General features: G+C 42.7%; 1 protein-coding gene across 3 annotated transcripts in view; it reads right to left on the bottom strand.

Annotated features, from left to right (window-relative positions):
* adcy2b (adenylate cyclase 2b (brain)) overlaps positions 1-15,591 on the bottom strand; it is a 45,754-nt gene that overhangs the window by 27,855 nt on the left and 2,308 nt on the right. For all 3 annotated transcript variants that reach the window (XM_053447392.1, XM_053447393.1, XM_053447394.1), the window contains exons 2-4: positions 8,697-8,894; positions 3,775-3,936; positions 2,563-2,712 (exon numbers count right to left, since the gene is read on the bottom strand). In XM_053447392.1, the coding sequence (XP_053303367.1) occupies positions 2,563-2,712; positions 3,775-3,936; positions 8,697-8,894 (510 nt within the window). The remainder of the gene's footprint in view (positions 1-2,562; positions 2,713-3,774; positions 3,937-8,696; positions 8,895-15,591) is intronic.

The raw sequence follows: 15,591 nt of genomic DNA, 5'->3' as shown, positions 1-15,591 counted from the left end.
ACACTGAAAGACCACACTCTTGAATAAAGATAGGAAAAAATAAATAAACTTCCAGTGTGCAGGATAAGTAGTACTTCCACACATCTGCAGGAATCTTCCCCAGTCAACAAGTACATGGCAGGTTGCAACATCTTCCCCATATCATCTCCAGTGGATGGATTAAAGGATTGAAAGGCTGCATTGTTGTAGCAGAATTGTTATTCTACAGAGAGGCCTTTGAATATTAACCCCACGATGCTTCATCTTCAAGAGCTTGAAGGTGGCTGTCATTGTTTTAGAAAGTCGACTTGTTCTTTACCACATGTAACAACGCACGTCAGCGTATACAATAGTCGGTTATCGGAAAAGTAAAGAACCAGAGATGCGAGATCCATCACCCGTAACTGTTGTGCAACTGTGTAAGTTGTGGGTCCCCGCTTGAATTTAGCCCAGTGCACAGTAGATGGAGGGATGTTTGAGGGTGATTGTGGCATACGTGTGTGTGTGTGTGTGCGTGAGTGTGTGGGCTCGAGTGTGGGTGTGTGTGTGTGCATGTTATAGAGAGAGCGAATAGCTGCCTGAGGGGATGTGACTCATAAATGCAGCTCACAGCAGAGAGGGTCATTACATTGTTCACACACCACAGGCTCATTTCCTAAAACACAGCAGCAAATTAAGTAGAGAGAGGGGATGGGGGGGGGAGCGTCCCTAAAAATAGAAACACACACCACCCGCATTTATTTACTTCTTCAGCGGGGAAGCAATATGAACACTCGACTGTGAGCACGCAGAGGGAGTATAATAGCCTGAAGAGACGGAGCTTCATTAACCATGTGTTTGATTAATGAACTTAAGTGATCTGCATTCAGCTACTGAATGATATTTATTTAGTGTTTAGTGAGGCATTTGTCAGCATCAAACACACACATGCACACACAAACCCACAAACAGACTGTTGCAAATGTAGACAAACATATGGCAGGGGACATATCCAACTTGAAGATAGTCGCTGTGGTAAATGTTTTCAGTTATTCAACCACTGTCTACAGCAAACACAAAATATTCACAGACTTGTGGTAAAAAAAAAATCAATCAATATATATATTTGTTATCCTCACCTGCGGAGGGACATACACAACATGTCAGGAATTTGTGATATTTCTACAAATAAATAATAAATCATGTGTTTCTTCATTTTTAAGTTACACCTAAAAACATCTAGGCTTATCTTCACTGTGACGACCACAAGCTATTAATGTGAACTTTTACAAGTCATTTTCCTGGTTGGAAAGAATGCTTTATGTCAGGGCAATGAAACCAATGTCACGTAAATGTCACTTCATAATGCCTCTTTAGACATGATCGCCTTACAAACTCCTCATCCCTGACAGAACTGAGGAGGGAAATGTTTTGGCAATAAAGCCGAATAAGTCTGAATTTAATTTGGGCTCTCGTCAAGTGTATGTGGCTGGACGAGAGAGAGAGAGAGAGAGAGAGAGAGAGAGAGAGAGTCAAGAGGGCCACAGCTACGCTAGCAGCTTAACCACAGGCTTTACATTTCACATTTTGAGTGTTGATCTTGTACAGGGCAGATCTGACAAAATAAGCTTCACTCCGACAACAGCAATTACAAACGAGTGGCCACCAAACGGCAAAAATATTTTTCTTTCATTCAGACTCAATACGGACCATGTGTCTTTCCAGCCAATCAGTCTTAGTACCAGGTCTCAGCTATCCATCCAATAGCTGGTGAGTCATGTCACTCTGAAGCAAACAACGCAAACCTCATGGTGGCACTAGTCAAATGGTCAGAGCAGTGGAGGAGGAAGTACTCAAATATTTTCTTAAGTAAAAGTTCAAATAAATAATTAAACAATGTAAAAGTAAAAGTTACACAGAAGCTTTCCAACTTGCGTAAAAGCAAGCAAGTACTTGCTTTTAAATATACTTATTAAAGTAAAAGTACTTTCAGAGTTAAGCCTATTCACTAATTCACTAAGCTTCTAAATCCTTATGGCTAAGTCTTGGAGCCATCTCTGATTGGATCGGAGACTCAGATCTCGTTGTTGGTTAAAAAAATGTTTTTAACAGTGTGAACATGTAAGGGAATGTACCATAAAAAGTGGAAATGAAAGTACAGATAAGGAGTAAAAGTGAAACGTACCAGGAAATGGTACTTAAACTTAAATATAATTAAGTAAAGTATCCCACCACAGAGTCAGAGCATCATCCGACTTCATCCTCAGTGGATCATGAACATTTCCTCGAAATCCTTCTGTGAGTTGTTTGAGTCTGAACAAGACTAATGGAATGAGAGAGAGACATTTCCACTGCTGGAGGTGAACTGGACTAAACAACTGATTAATTATACTGAGTACACAGAGACACTAATGAGTTAGGTATAAGAACTGAGATTAGAAAGATATAAGATTAAAGGAGATTGTTCGTGACACTAGGAGTTGTAGTCTTGTGTTGGAACCTATGGTTGGAACATTTGAGTCCAGGCCTAACAGAATGGATCTGATGACATTAGACTTCGCTCACGTGTTATTTCAGATCCCCACCATGAAGGTAAAGATGTACCTGCTGGTGCTTCTCAAACTCCAGTTTGATGGGCGACTTGATGCAGTTGCAGGTATCTTGGTAGGTCTGTTTCAGAGCCAGGTCCATCAAATGCTTGTGATAGGCCCCGGCCAGGTTACCACATGTGAAGATGATCACATTGGCTAAGATCTGCACACACACACACACACACACACACACAGGAATACAGTATGATAATAACGTTAGGGAGGTGCAACACATTCCATATACGACTGCACATATAATTTCCCCACTATCTACCTCCTTCCACTTAAACCTGCATTACTACCTCATAAAACAAGGCCTGAGCACACTCTTCAAATGTGCACTTCCACCAATGTGTCAACCCGGAGCTCTTTAAAATGTGGCCATGCATATCAATAGGTTGTCCTAGGTGCCGTATCCAAGGGCAATGAGCGTCTTCGAGCATGTTTTATTGTTAATGTGCTTTTCCACCGTGTGTGGGAGAGAGAGGGAGGGAAAGATTGAGAAGAAGAGCGAGAGACCATAGTGATTAGAGTGTTATCAGTGTGTTTATTTGATGGTCGATCAGAAGGAGTGTGTGTGTGTGTGTGTGTGTGTGTGTGTGTGTGTGTGGGTGTGTGTGAGTGTGTGTGGTTGTGTGTGAGTGTGTGTTAGCCTCAGACATAAAGGTGATACAAAATCAGATTTACTTTGTGTTATCTGGCATGTTTCTGTATTTTAGTTGAAATGTATAGATAGTACTGTTCGATTTTTGGTCAGTTGTGTTAAATAATAATAATAATAATAATAATAATAATAATAATAATAATAATAATAATAATAATAATAATAGCAGCTCCCACATTATGAGGTTTCTGTTTTGTGGGACAGTATCAAGGGGTCCATTCAGATAGAGACAGTGTTTGAAGAGCTGTTCCCCGAGTAGAGTAACATACAGTTCATTTGACTCAGGAGACTTTGCTGAATGTGATGTGTCACAATGAGACAAGACACATTCACTGTTTCATAACCCAAGACCTTATAAAAATGTTGTACCTCATGATTTGTAATCGAGCAATGAACAACTTTAACGATTTCATTTGGAGACACTAACCTCCATGCTGCAGCAAACAGTGCATCAAGGCGATTATTAACAAAGAAAACTCAGAGCAGAGGCGTTACTCTGCTTCATCCACAGCACAATGTTTCCGTTTGACTTAGACGTTGCTTTGAAATGATCTGACTCACCTGCCAGACGAGAGGCTCCAGCGCTGGGACGGTGTTGGCCAGACAGATGCTGAGGGTGACAGTGTGTGACAGGCAGGTGATGCCGCTGGCGATAATGGCCCCTCTCATGGAGAAAGGCAGCATGGTGTAAACGACAAACACGATGAACAGGAAGAAAGACACCTGGAAGTAGGAAACAGGGGAACATCTTCAGTCAGAGCGCAACACTTAAACCATCGAATCTTTGCTAAATGTTAATGACAGACAGTTATTAATATTTGATGAATTCTTTGGCAGGAATATGCAGGCAAAGTTCCAACGCCATCAAGATTCAGTTATTTATCGAATTTTAAATACATTTTTCCCTTTTATGACCTGATTTAACATCCCAGGTTAACCATACACAGCAGGGCCCAAATATAGACGGAATAAACGACTGCGACTAGAGATTTCTGTTCTATATCTTCCGTCTTTGTCTGCTGTTTTTTTTCTAAATACAGAATATTGAGTTGAGTCTGGAGGTGGCTGCCCACTCTTCCCCACAAAAATATCCAAAGATAAACTGTTGATCCTATGATGGATGATGAGATGATTGTGAGTGGGCTGCTCACTTAGTTTTACAAAATAAAGAAACCAAAATCATGGGATAAACTGCTGGAAAAAACAACAACAGATACAATAAATCATGCGTCTAGTATCTAAACTGCTTATTCTTTGAGGTCCACAGGGGGAGTCTGAGCCAATCCCAGCTCACAGTGAGCAAGAGGTGGGCTACACACTGGACAGGTCCATCACAGGGATAACCCAAACCGGGATTCAAACCAGGAACCCTCTTTCTCTGATGCAACAGTACCCAAGATGCCTTTCTTTCACATGGGAATAAATAAAAGTCTTTGTGGCACTTGACTGTGGAATATATTTAGAAGTCGTTTCCTGCAGGTTTACTATGATCAGTCATCAGTCCATCACTCTGCCTTCACACACTGTGAACCTGTGTTTTTTATCCCTGGTTCCTGAGACGCGTGTTCCCTCCTCCTGTGTTTATTGATAACTTGTATGTTAACCTCCCGCTCCGTCCCTGTCCACTTCCCCTGCTGTCAGTCCACCCCTTCCTGTTATGGTGGCTGCGGTGGCGATCAGCACGAGAGGGTCACGGTTCCGACTGGGACGCTGGATGAACTCTGACCTTCCTGCCTGTCTGTTTATTTCCTGTGTCTATCAGGAGACTGGCAACTTTTACAAACAAGTGTTCTCTGACAACAAACTGACGATCCTGCTGTCACCAAGACCTTGATGTGTCTGGCATGTACTCAGATACACAGGATTTGAATAACAAGACAAGTAAATACATTTTGTGCTGAATTTCCTTCGGATAGACATCACGCCATATTCTGAAACTGAAAAAAGGCTTTAAAAAGTTGGAACTTGGTGTTTGGAAGCTCGACATCTAACTAAAAAGGTATTGTATAACTGAAACTAAGTTTTGAAGCCTCTGATAATGCTTTGACAGACTGTAAAAAGAACAAATGTCTGCAAATATTTTGGATTAGAATTTTTCTTATTCACTGCAGCTGAAAATAGAATGTGACATGTAATTGGACTGTGTTTCAACCATAGACTGTATACATAAAGGTTTCATCAGAGAGCAAACAATAGGTCCGGAGCAAATGCCCCTGCCTCCATTAAACGCTGGGTCAAGACAACGCTGTAAAATTTGTTAGGGCAAATCTCCGAAGAGTTTTTGTAGCCTCAACTCTGAAATAACAGACTGCAACAGCGATGCAGGTGTACTTCAGCAAAGTTTCCAAATAAAGATTTGGCCATTCAAAACTTTTTTTCCCAACACATGTGCACTAGTTTTCAGATCCATGCATCATTTGAAGGTTTGAAATGGAAAACAAAGTGATGCACTGGGAGAACAGAGGCAAACTTGTGTTGGAGTAACAGAGGGAAAGACGTGGTTTTGAAAGAGGAAAAGTCAAAAACAAAATAAGTTTTGAAGCAATTTTTTTAATCAGCCCATCAAAACAATGTGAGGCTTCAAAACTTAGTTTCAATCACGTGGAACATTTTTTATTTGATTTAAAGCTTTCAACGATTCAAAGCCTTTGTTTTCAGTTTCAGTATATGGTGTGATACGTATCCCATATGTTTCTCACTCTTGTTTGGCCAGGAAAAGCTCTTCACATGCTTCTTTATTGTACACATTATTTGCAGAATTTGGTGAAGATATTACTTCTACCTCTAACATGTAATGTTTTATCAAGCAAAGACATGAGTTGGAACATTGGTTATAGGTGATTGATCGGTTGACCGAGCTCCTTCCAAGAGAAGACCTGAGCATGGATAACAGAGGAGAGTTGTTTGTTGAGGCTCAGACTTTGTGTTGCTACGGGAAACAACATAGGGAAGGGCGCTGACGTCGGCCTTTCTTCGATCCTGTTTATTTTACCACAACCCTGAGCTCCAAACTCTGAGAGAGGCAGGGTGGACACATGGCACTTGGAGTGCGTGACGTCTGGTCTGTTTGGATGGCGGTCTGAATTGAGAATGGCAGTCCAATTTCATGTGTGTCACCTGCTGCTGTTAGCGATGCAGGCAGCCAGACACACTCCATCTCTACAGCACTCCTGCCAGAATCCCAATACACCCTCAAACACCTCCACGTGGGAGCTGCAGCCATCATCTCACTTTAGCTTCTTCGATCGCCCTTTTTCTCCTTTTTTCTTCTGTTCACCACGAATCGCTTGATTACACTTAATACGCTCTCCGCTCACTTAAGCAGTGATGAGCTGATCAGCAGCTCGGAAGCGTGTTTGGATGCGAGAACCCTTGTTTGTTTTGCAACTGGCTGGCAACACACCACACGCTCACACAAAGGACACACGGTATACCGATGGTTGGGTACCAGGTGTGGCAGCCATGTTCAATCTCTTCTCTGGAGAGAGCCGTGGCCTTCCCCGAAATCAAATACAGCCCAGTCTGATGGGATATTACTGCTGGATGGTGACAGACACATCTGGGACTGCGTCTGGGCTACATATGTGTGTGTGTGTGTGTGCGTCTGTGTGAGGGGGCAAACATGACGGGTTGAAAGTGAATGGCGGAGCAGAGCAACAGCTTCGGTCTCTCTCTCTCTCTCTCTCTCTCTCTCTCTCTCTCTCTCTCTCTCTCTCTCTCTCTCTCTCTCTCTCTCCTCTCCCTCTCTCTGCTCATCTGTGCCTGGCTGTTTTTGGGACTTCACTGCCATTAGCTCTGTGTGCTCTGTCAGACGTGCTGTGTTCTCGGTAATCCCGATCAATCCAACCCACCGAGAGCACCCTGCTTTCTCTTCACCACATCGCTGCCCTCCCACAAATTTCCTTTCTGCCTGTCTGCCAGAAAAACAGAGGAGATGGTCGGATGGATGGATATAAATAGAGATATGAAGATATATAGACATGTAAAGATACAAAGATAAGGTGAGATAGAGATACATAGAGTATATAAAGAGACAGATAGAGCGATATAAACAAGACAGATAGAGATGGATGGATGGAGATTAAGATATAGATAGAGAGATAGATAGACATAAATAGATATAGAGATAAATAGTGATAAATAGAGGGAGAGATAGATGGAAAAATAGAAAGATACAGAGATAGATATGCTCTCACAGGTGGCTGATGATAAAAATATCTCCATCCCCAAGGAGCCAGAGCGGATGGGAAGGGGGAGGAAAGAGGGAAGAGAGGAAATTTGGGCATGGTGGGGTAGAGGGAGGGGGGAGGGGGGGGCGGCGGGGAGAGAGGAGGCAGGTGGAGAGAAAAATGGGATTTGATGAATAGGGGGAGACAGGGCGTTAGCATGAGAAAATAGGATTCCTGAGACAAAGAGAGAGCAGGAGTCTGGCACCGAAAACGAATGTGACTGTCTGCTGATCTGTTCACCTCCAGCTCTCATCAGGCCTCATTAACACTTGTCACATGTGGAATTAATTCTGCACTCTCACCTGCGCACACGCACACACACAGACACAGACACAGTTTTGTATCTAGGACTACGTACAGTGACTTACGCTCATTTCCTGGGGGGGGGGGAACTATTTCACTAACCCTAAAATTACAACATATCTTTACCTTGAAATGTAAAGATTATGGGGTGTCACACTTTTACCCATAAGTCTCTATATTTTAAACTGTTTAAACACTTTTTGGTCCCCATAATATGATTAAAACCTAGACATTTATCTTTCTAAAATGAACTTGCCAATCAAGTGATCATATCATATTAAAAAACATTTATGGAGTATTTTGGGACCAGCTGTTTAATGCCAGTGACAACATCTTGATTCCCCCCCCCCCCCCAGTGGCTGGGTGGAGGACTTAACAGCGTATTTGTGGTAAAAGCAACAGACTCCTCCGCCAAGGAGCTTATGTTCTCATTTCCTGTTTGTTAGTTAGCGGGGTTGCACAAAAACGACTGAGCGGTTAACCACGAATGCGGTATGGGTCAAGAGAGAACTTTTTCAGAATTGATGCGAATCAGAATAAATGGACAGGTCCAGGAAATAGGGTTAGGGTTAGAGACGTTCTCCATGTCCAGAGAGCCATACGTTTATTAAGTCTTCTGGAAAAAAAAGAATAACAGGCAGTGTCTTTGTTTTGGGGGTGTAGCTGTGAGAGGGGTGGGATGTATCAGTTGCATATTTTCCAAGCTGTAACCTGCTCTTGCTAGGTTATCGTTCCAGGATTACCAACATTAGCTTTTAGTTAACAGAACTGCTAACTAGAGAGTTACAGCAACAGAAACTGAGGGGGGTGGAGCTTAGAGGACTGAACTGGCGGCAGACCCACACATGTGCAACCAGAACCAGTCACAACCAGGCCCATAGGTACAACTGTGTATTATGTTAGACACATGCATCCAGATACACAAACATTAAAACAAGCTTATTCATCTACCTGGTCCCACGGACTGAGTATCCCTCCTGAGAACATGAACAGGTAACCCATGGTGACCAGACAGGCCCATATGAGAATAGAGAAGAGGCGGAGCATCCGCTTGAAGACCGACTCGATGCAGACCAGGATGAAGATGGACAGGAAGAGGAAGAGAGCGGCCGGCACCGTGATCAGGAACGTTAAGTGGTCCTCTGTTTTCTGGAGAGAGAGAGAGAGAGAGAGAGAGAGAGAGAGAGAGAGAGAGAGAGAGAAAGAGAAGGATTGGCTTATACTGTTGAAGGTTGGATAGACTCAAACATGTTCTCACTCTGGGAAACCCATTTCCAGTTCATATATTCAGCAGTCTACACATATATAGTTATTGTGTACTCATGTGGTGTATGACTATTTGGCAAAATGATTTAAACAATATATACAACAGGTCTTAGGGTTAGGGTTAGCAGCTTCAAAACTCAGAAAATGGGACTTTCCGAGGAGAGCAATAATGCACACTTAATATACACTATATAGTACTGTATATTAATAGACTAGTGATGAGTCTACACATATATAGTTATTACGTACTCATGTGGTGTATGACTATTTGGCAAAATGATTTAAACAATATATACAACAGGTCTTGTCCATTTTTTTTTTAACACATTCAAAGCACATAAACTCACTGGAACCGGAAGGACAGCTTCAAAACTCAGGAGATGGGACTTTCCGGGTAGAACAAGAATGCACACTTAATATACACTATATGGTACTTTAGATTAATAGACTACTGATGAGCCTCCACAGGTATAAAGGCACCTGACAACACCAAAAAGTATAGTGTGAGCATTACCAGCAGATGGTTTAAGTTGGTTAACATCAAGGAGCAGAGACTGCCTACCAGACACACAATGATTCCTGAAATACTGACTGCAGATCAGCTACCTCAAAACTTTAAACCCAACAAATAAGGTCAAATACCAAAAACTTTAGACACAAAGAGATCAGCAGACAGACAGTCTGAGCCCACAGAATGTGCAAATGTGCAACTTCTGTGCTCACACTGTACAAGTCAGCATTTAGAGGCTGTTAGCGCGCACCCACAAGCACGCACACACATACACACACACACTAACACAAACACACACACACACACACACACACACACACACCGACTGACACAAACACACACGCACACACAAACCCAGACATAAACTAAACAGTCCCTCCTAACAGGATTTAAAACCAAAGTCCTGCCTCATGAAGACATCAAGTGCAAATGATTCCATATAGGCATTAGAACAGGGGCCGACTCACCTGCATCTCATCTACCTATATCACCTCTCCAAACCAGTAAACAGTATATCAAGACCAGCTCATCCCCATCGTTGCCAGTTCTCCTAGTTTGAAACACTGCTTCACTACCCACAGACCATTCTGAGCTCAGAGCCTCTGTATGTCCACTTCCGTTATTCTTATCCCCAGTTTGAAACAAGTTTGCCTCCAAGCTCGACTTTTAATAATGTCTTATAAATGGAAAAAAAAAAACTAAACACACTCCCTTTGCCCTCTTCAGTGTGTTTTCAGTGTGCAATAATGAAACAGCAGCAGAATCTCCAGCATTTGCTAAAAGACAGGACTGTGAACACCCAGCTTCCACACACACACACCCACACACACACACACACACACACACACACACACACACACACACACAGCACAGCACAGCACAGCACAGCACAGCACAGCACAGTACATCACAGCACACATTCACAAGTCCGATCCTGTCCGACACTCAAGAAAACATTTTTAAGTGATTCCAAACTCATGATTGCAGTGACAGGTCCCACAGCTGTAAATGTGAAATTAGCATGCCACTGTTCAACTTAGATGTCACAGATTTTACAGTGAAACGAAGATCAGTGTGTGGGCATAGAAATGTGTCTCATTCCCGAAGCAGCCTTTTTTGGAACGGAATGAAAAGATGCCACAGGCTCAACCTTGAATTTGTGGCCGATTTGACAGTTTATTGACTGGAGCCGCTCGCCTTAAAATAGCAGCAGCTATTTGGCCAGAGCAAATGTAGGAGGGCAGCATTTTGTTGTGTATTAATGAGGCAGTGTGATGTAGCCGAGGAAGAATGAGTCAGGGTCTGGCGAGGAGATCCCACGGGATCTGGTTGCTGACGCCACAGCAGTGAGTCTGAAGCAATGACTGAATCCTAATGAAGATGTGAGCAAGGTCGCAAACTCAACCACAGGAGAACCTCAGCGACAGAAAGACCTGTCCTTTGACATCAATGTGCATTTTATTCAAACTGTACGTTTACACACATAGGTGGAGGGGGCTGCATTTCTCTGGTAAGAAAAAAAAGAGGCATCCACACTTTGCACATTTCAGATTGGAGGCCTTCTAATCCAGTTTAAACCTCTTTGATGCCATTTAAAGCCATCTCCCTCGACGTGGCATAAAGGCAGAGGGTTGTGCCGGCCTGACATTATGTACTGCATTGTCACCCAGAACAATTATTTCCTTTTTTAACTCAGACTGGCTTATCCAGCTATTATACTGGGAGGAAAAGGGGGGGCGGGGGGGGACGGGGAGAAATAGCAGCAGCAGCAGCAACCGCAGCCAGAAAGAGCAGCAGTGAAATAAATTCACCAAATGCACTGTGTCAGACAGCGAGGAGAAGGGGAGAGGTGGCACAGGAGAGTGTGTTGAAATCATGACAGCGTGTGTGTGCACTTTCCATGTTTTGGCGCCTGTTGAATATTCATCCTGCCTGATGGAGCGGCACTGAGCGTAGATTTCCCCAATCTGCTCTCAGCCTGGTCCTGAAATTATCATCTCTAAACACCAACCCTTTCAGCCGGTGCCCCGTTTGAAGTCATTGAACATTGACTCTACTAAAACAAGTCAAAGGTTTCAGAGCGTCTACCGTAAAGGCCGTGAGGAAGTGCAGTGTTGGATTTGGTGCGACTTAAACATGTGATAGGTTCATTATTAATGAACAGGCGACCAATTCTCTGTAGCAGTGGGAGCTGGGACTCACCAGCAGAGGTCACAATGTCGATCACAATGATTTTCCAGTTCAAGGATCTGTGTATTCTGAGTTGAGCTCCACTGAAATCTGTAGTAAACAGGTGAACAGCTCTTTGTGCAGCAGCGGTGGAGCAGCTTCAGGTTTCTGTGGACTGGGTCCTGCAGCCGGTCTTCACTTCCCTGCAGGTCACTTGTACTTTTTTTTTCACTTTTAACCCTAGAACACTAAACTCGGGTGTTTTTTACCGAGCGAGTTTGGTAATATGATTTTCATTGGGTTGCTGCTGTCTGAGTGGCGTGGGTCCTTAGGTAGCTTCATGCTGCTCACTGACGTCATAGAAGGTCGGCTAGTTTCCCTGCTCCCATCCCTGGTTTTTTCAATAGGCACGTGTTCGGGTAATTTTAACCTAGTTAAAGAGGGTAAAATATTAGTTGAATATAATATAAGTTGTAAATTATGCAGGGAGACTGTCCCAGGAAAGGCTGGACCGAAGAACAACTTCCTAACTCTTTTTCTAGAGCCTTCTATGATACCTTTTTTTCGTTTTATGAAATGTTGTATAGGGGAATATAAAAGAAGAGTACTTCAACATGCCATGTATTGCTGTACATTAATATATTTTGATGAGAAGTATTTGTTATCGGGTATATTATATCGGGTAAAATGTACCCGGCGTTAGTGATGGTGTTACTAATTGTACGTTAGTGTCCTAGGGTTAAGAGAAGATGAATGAAAAGTTTGATACCAATTCCAATGCTCATGAATATTCTTCCGACAAAAGGAGACTAACGCATTGGGTTTATATATGGAACATTTTGTAAAACATTCAGGCAGGCGGCTGTGGTAGTGGTAGCTACAGGGTCGTCCGCCAACCTGAAGGACCCCAGATCGCCACCGGCAGCTGTGATGTGAGTGTAACTGATGTGATAGAGAAAAGCTCTGTTGGAATACATGAATGCAGCTTGTACTGTAAGTGGTTGAGAAAAGTGCTATGTAAGGGCAGACCACTTACCATGATGTATTAGAGTTATTTTTCGACAAAAGATTTAAGAGATATTTTTACTTCAACTGTATGATCAGGCCTCCGTTCGTCACAGCACCCCACGGGAGGACGTCACCAGTGCGGTGTGAAGAAATCATTCACAATCACACAAATGGATGCCAGAGGGGCGACGCCCCTGAGGGGATCGAACCATAAATCAAATGATACACGGCACATGTGACGGATCGGCCATCGAAGACTCCGAGTACTGTCAGTGATGAAGCCGTAACCGAGGAAGTGGGTAATCTATGAGTGGTGAGAGTGTCAAAGAAGGACCATAGCTTAAAAGGCTAATCAGCTATAACTGACATGAGGCAAGTGGAATTACTTCTATAAGGAAAAGGATTTCTAGCAGAGAGTCAGTTTGTTTTGGTGAAGCATGATCATTTTTCTTGACATTGTTGTTTAGTCATTTTAACCCAAACAACAATGTTTACCCAACCTTAACTCGACCCATATCAGGACCTTTACCAAAAGGGTCAAGCCATTTTGAGTGAAAGTCAAAATCCTGACCTCTGCTGTAAAGAAAACCACAATTTGTACAATTTAGATGAAAGACACTAGTGAAAACAACACTTGGATTATTATATATTCAATTTATGCCAATAGATCCCATGCACCCAAATCTTACACACTGAACCATTAATATGAGTGTTCCACAACCTTATGATGAGTGCAATACTAACACAAAGAGGTTATTTTCCTGTTGAAGCAGCACACTGCCCTTGGATGTAACCTGCTGCCCTTAAAAAGATGGATGGATGGATGGATTTTAATCTTAAGCGAATTATTCAAATTAAATGTGCCTGGATATCTTTAAATATTTCTCTTTTAATTAACTCATAACTCATATCTACATGTGGTTTTGTATCTGCGTGTAAGTACCTTAGGCTGTTCTCAGGTCTGACCACACCTCAGTCAGTGACGTCACAGCATCTATTTCACTGCATTCTTTCACCTTCCTGCCCCCGAGCAACATGTTGTTCATCCATCACTACAAAAATACCCTGCTCCCACAGCCCGGCATCCATCAAACTCTCAGTGACGTGGGCAATAAATCAATGTTTGCTGACGCTATTAATATATAAACAAGTTGTGAAAGTGCAAAGACTGAAAATATGTTGCAAATGATTATAAACCACCGGAAATATGGAGTGAGATGAACACTTTGGTCAATAAAGATATGCAATACTGATATAATCAATGCAGTTAATCATGGAAGTAATGGGAGCCGTTTATGGATTTTCAATGTTCCATTACCAGATGTAATATTGATCTCTATTAAAATGTCAAATGGGGTTTAAGATTCATTTGGTTAATATACAGCCATGTGATTGCTCGGTCTCTAGATACTCGCACACGTTTGGACAGGCAAACACACACACACACACACACACACACACACACACACACAAGTGAATTCAACCCTACACGCATTCCAATCAATACAAGAAAGAACAAGAAAAGTCCTCTTCTCTAAAAAAATTGCAGATAAGCCTTTGAAGGAAATGAGAGACTTCCTCAGATAAACACACACACAGGATCACAAACATGAACACGCATGCAAGCATGCACACGTACATACCAACACACCCAGGCACATACACACACATGCAGTACAGCATGGGTGGAGCATTGTTTGCCTTTAAACACACCAGGTTCCCTCGCTCCGGCCCTGATCTGTGGGGGGAGATAAAAGTGTGCAGTAATTTTGGGAGCATTAGCGCTGCTTCGGTCGGGTTTCTGTCGGCTCACTGATAAAGCCAGAACACTTACAACAACATCCTCCCCTCCCTCGGCGACCCAGCCCCCTGCTCCAAATCCACCCTCTATTTATTCCTGGCTTTCTTCTACTTCCAGCAATAAACACAGACGCCTCACTGAACAACCACTTCACAACGATGGAGGAGTCTGTGTGTTACTTAGTAGAAATAAATTGAAAAAAAAACTGAAGGGGTTTAGTGAATAATGAGAAAATTATTTGGAGAAATTGTGATTTAAACTGTGAAGATTTAAGTGTACAGCTGCAGAGGAAGAGCAAAGGATGGAGAGTTAAATCGAGCGCTGGGGGGGTAATAAGATCTATTGATTTGTCTTAAACATAAGTAAAGGGATCGATTCAGTAGGAGGTTCTCCTGGGAATGACCCTGCGATGGCGTTCAATTGTAAGTAACAGGGCTTCAATGACAGCCTCCAGGCGCTACTTGGAGAGCACATGACGCACACAGACACACACACACACACACACAAAGAAAGTATAACTCCACAGCTCGCCCTAAACATGGTGGGGCAAAACAATCGCGCTGAAACAACAACAACCATGGCAATGAGTGGGCTTCCTTTTGTGCAGCTATTTCATAAAAACACAAAAGCGTCACTTGGGAAACAATAGCTTGTGTTTGTGGTGGAGAGTTTGTGGCCAAAACAACACTTCTCACTCGACAAAAGCACAAACACCCACACAGCTGCGACATCAACTAGGGCCCCGCTCTCGATCCACTCCGCAAACCCAATGTGGCCGTTTAAAGTGCTGCTTCACAAACTATTGTGTTGTCACATATAATCACGTACGTGCACCTTGGCCTCCCTGTCTGATTCAGTCTCGTGCTTGAACCCAAACCCTTTTATTCGGACACCCCACTGCGCTGTCGACCGAAAGTCTTGTATCTGACACTTGTTAATCTTATTGTGTAGCTTGCAGCCAAACAGCCAATGAAATGAAAGCAATAAAAAAAAAAATATACATATATTTATTCGGACAAAATCCGCACATTTATAAAATGCTATTTTTTGTATTGGATTCTTTTTTACCAGTAGGGTTCATAATAAAAGGA

The sequence above is a fragment of the Pleuronectes platessa genome, chromosome 18 (genome assembly GCF_947347685.1).
Source record: "Pleuronectes platessa chromosome 18, fPlePla1.1, whole genome shotgun sequence".
NCBI classification, from domain to species: domain Eukaryota; kingdom Metazoa; phylum Chordata; class Actinopteri; order Pleuronectiformes; family Pleuronectidae; genus Pleuronectes; species Pleuronectes platessa.
Note: the sequence above shows the minus strand (reverse complement) of the source record. Positions and strands in the feature narration are given on the sequence as shown.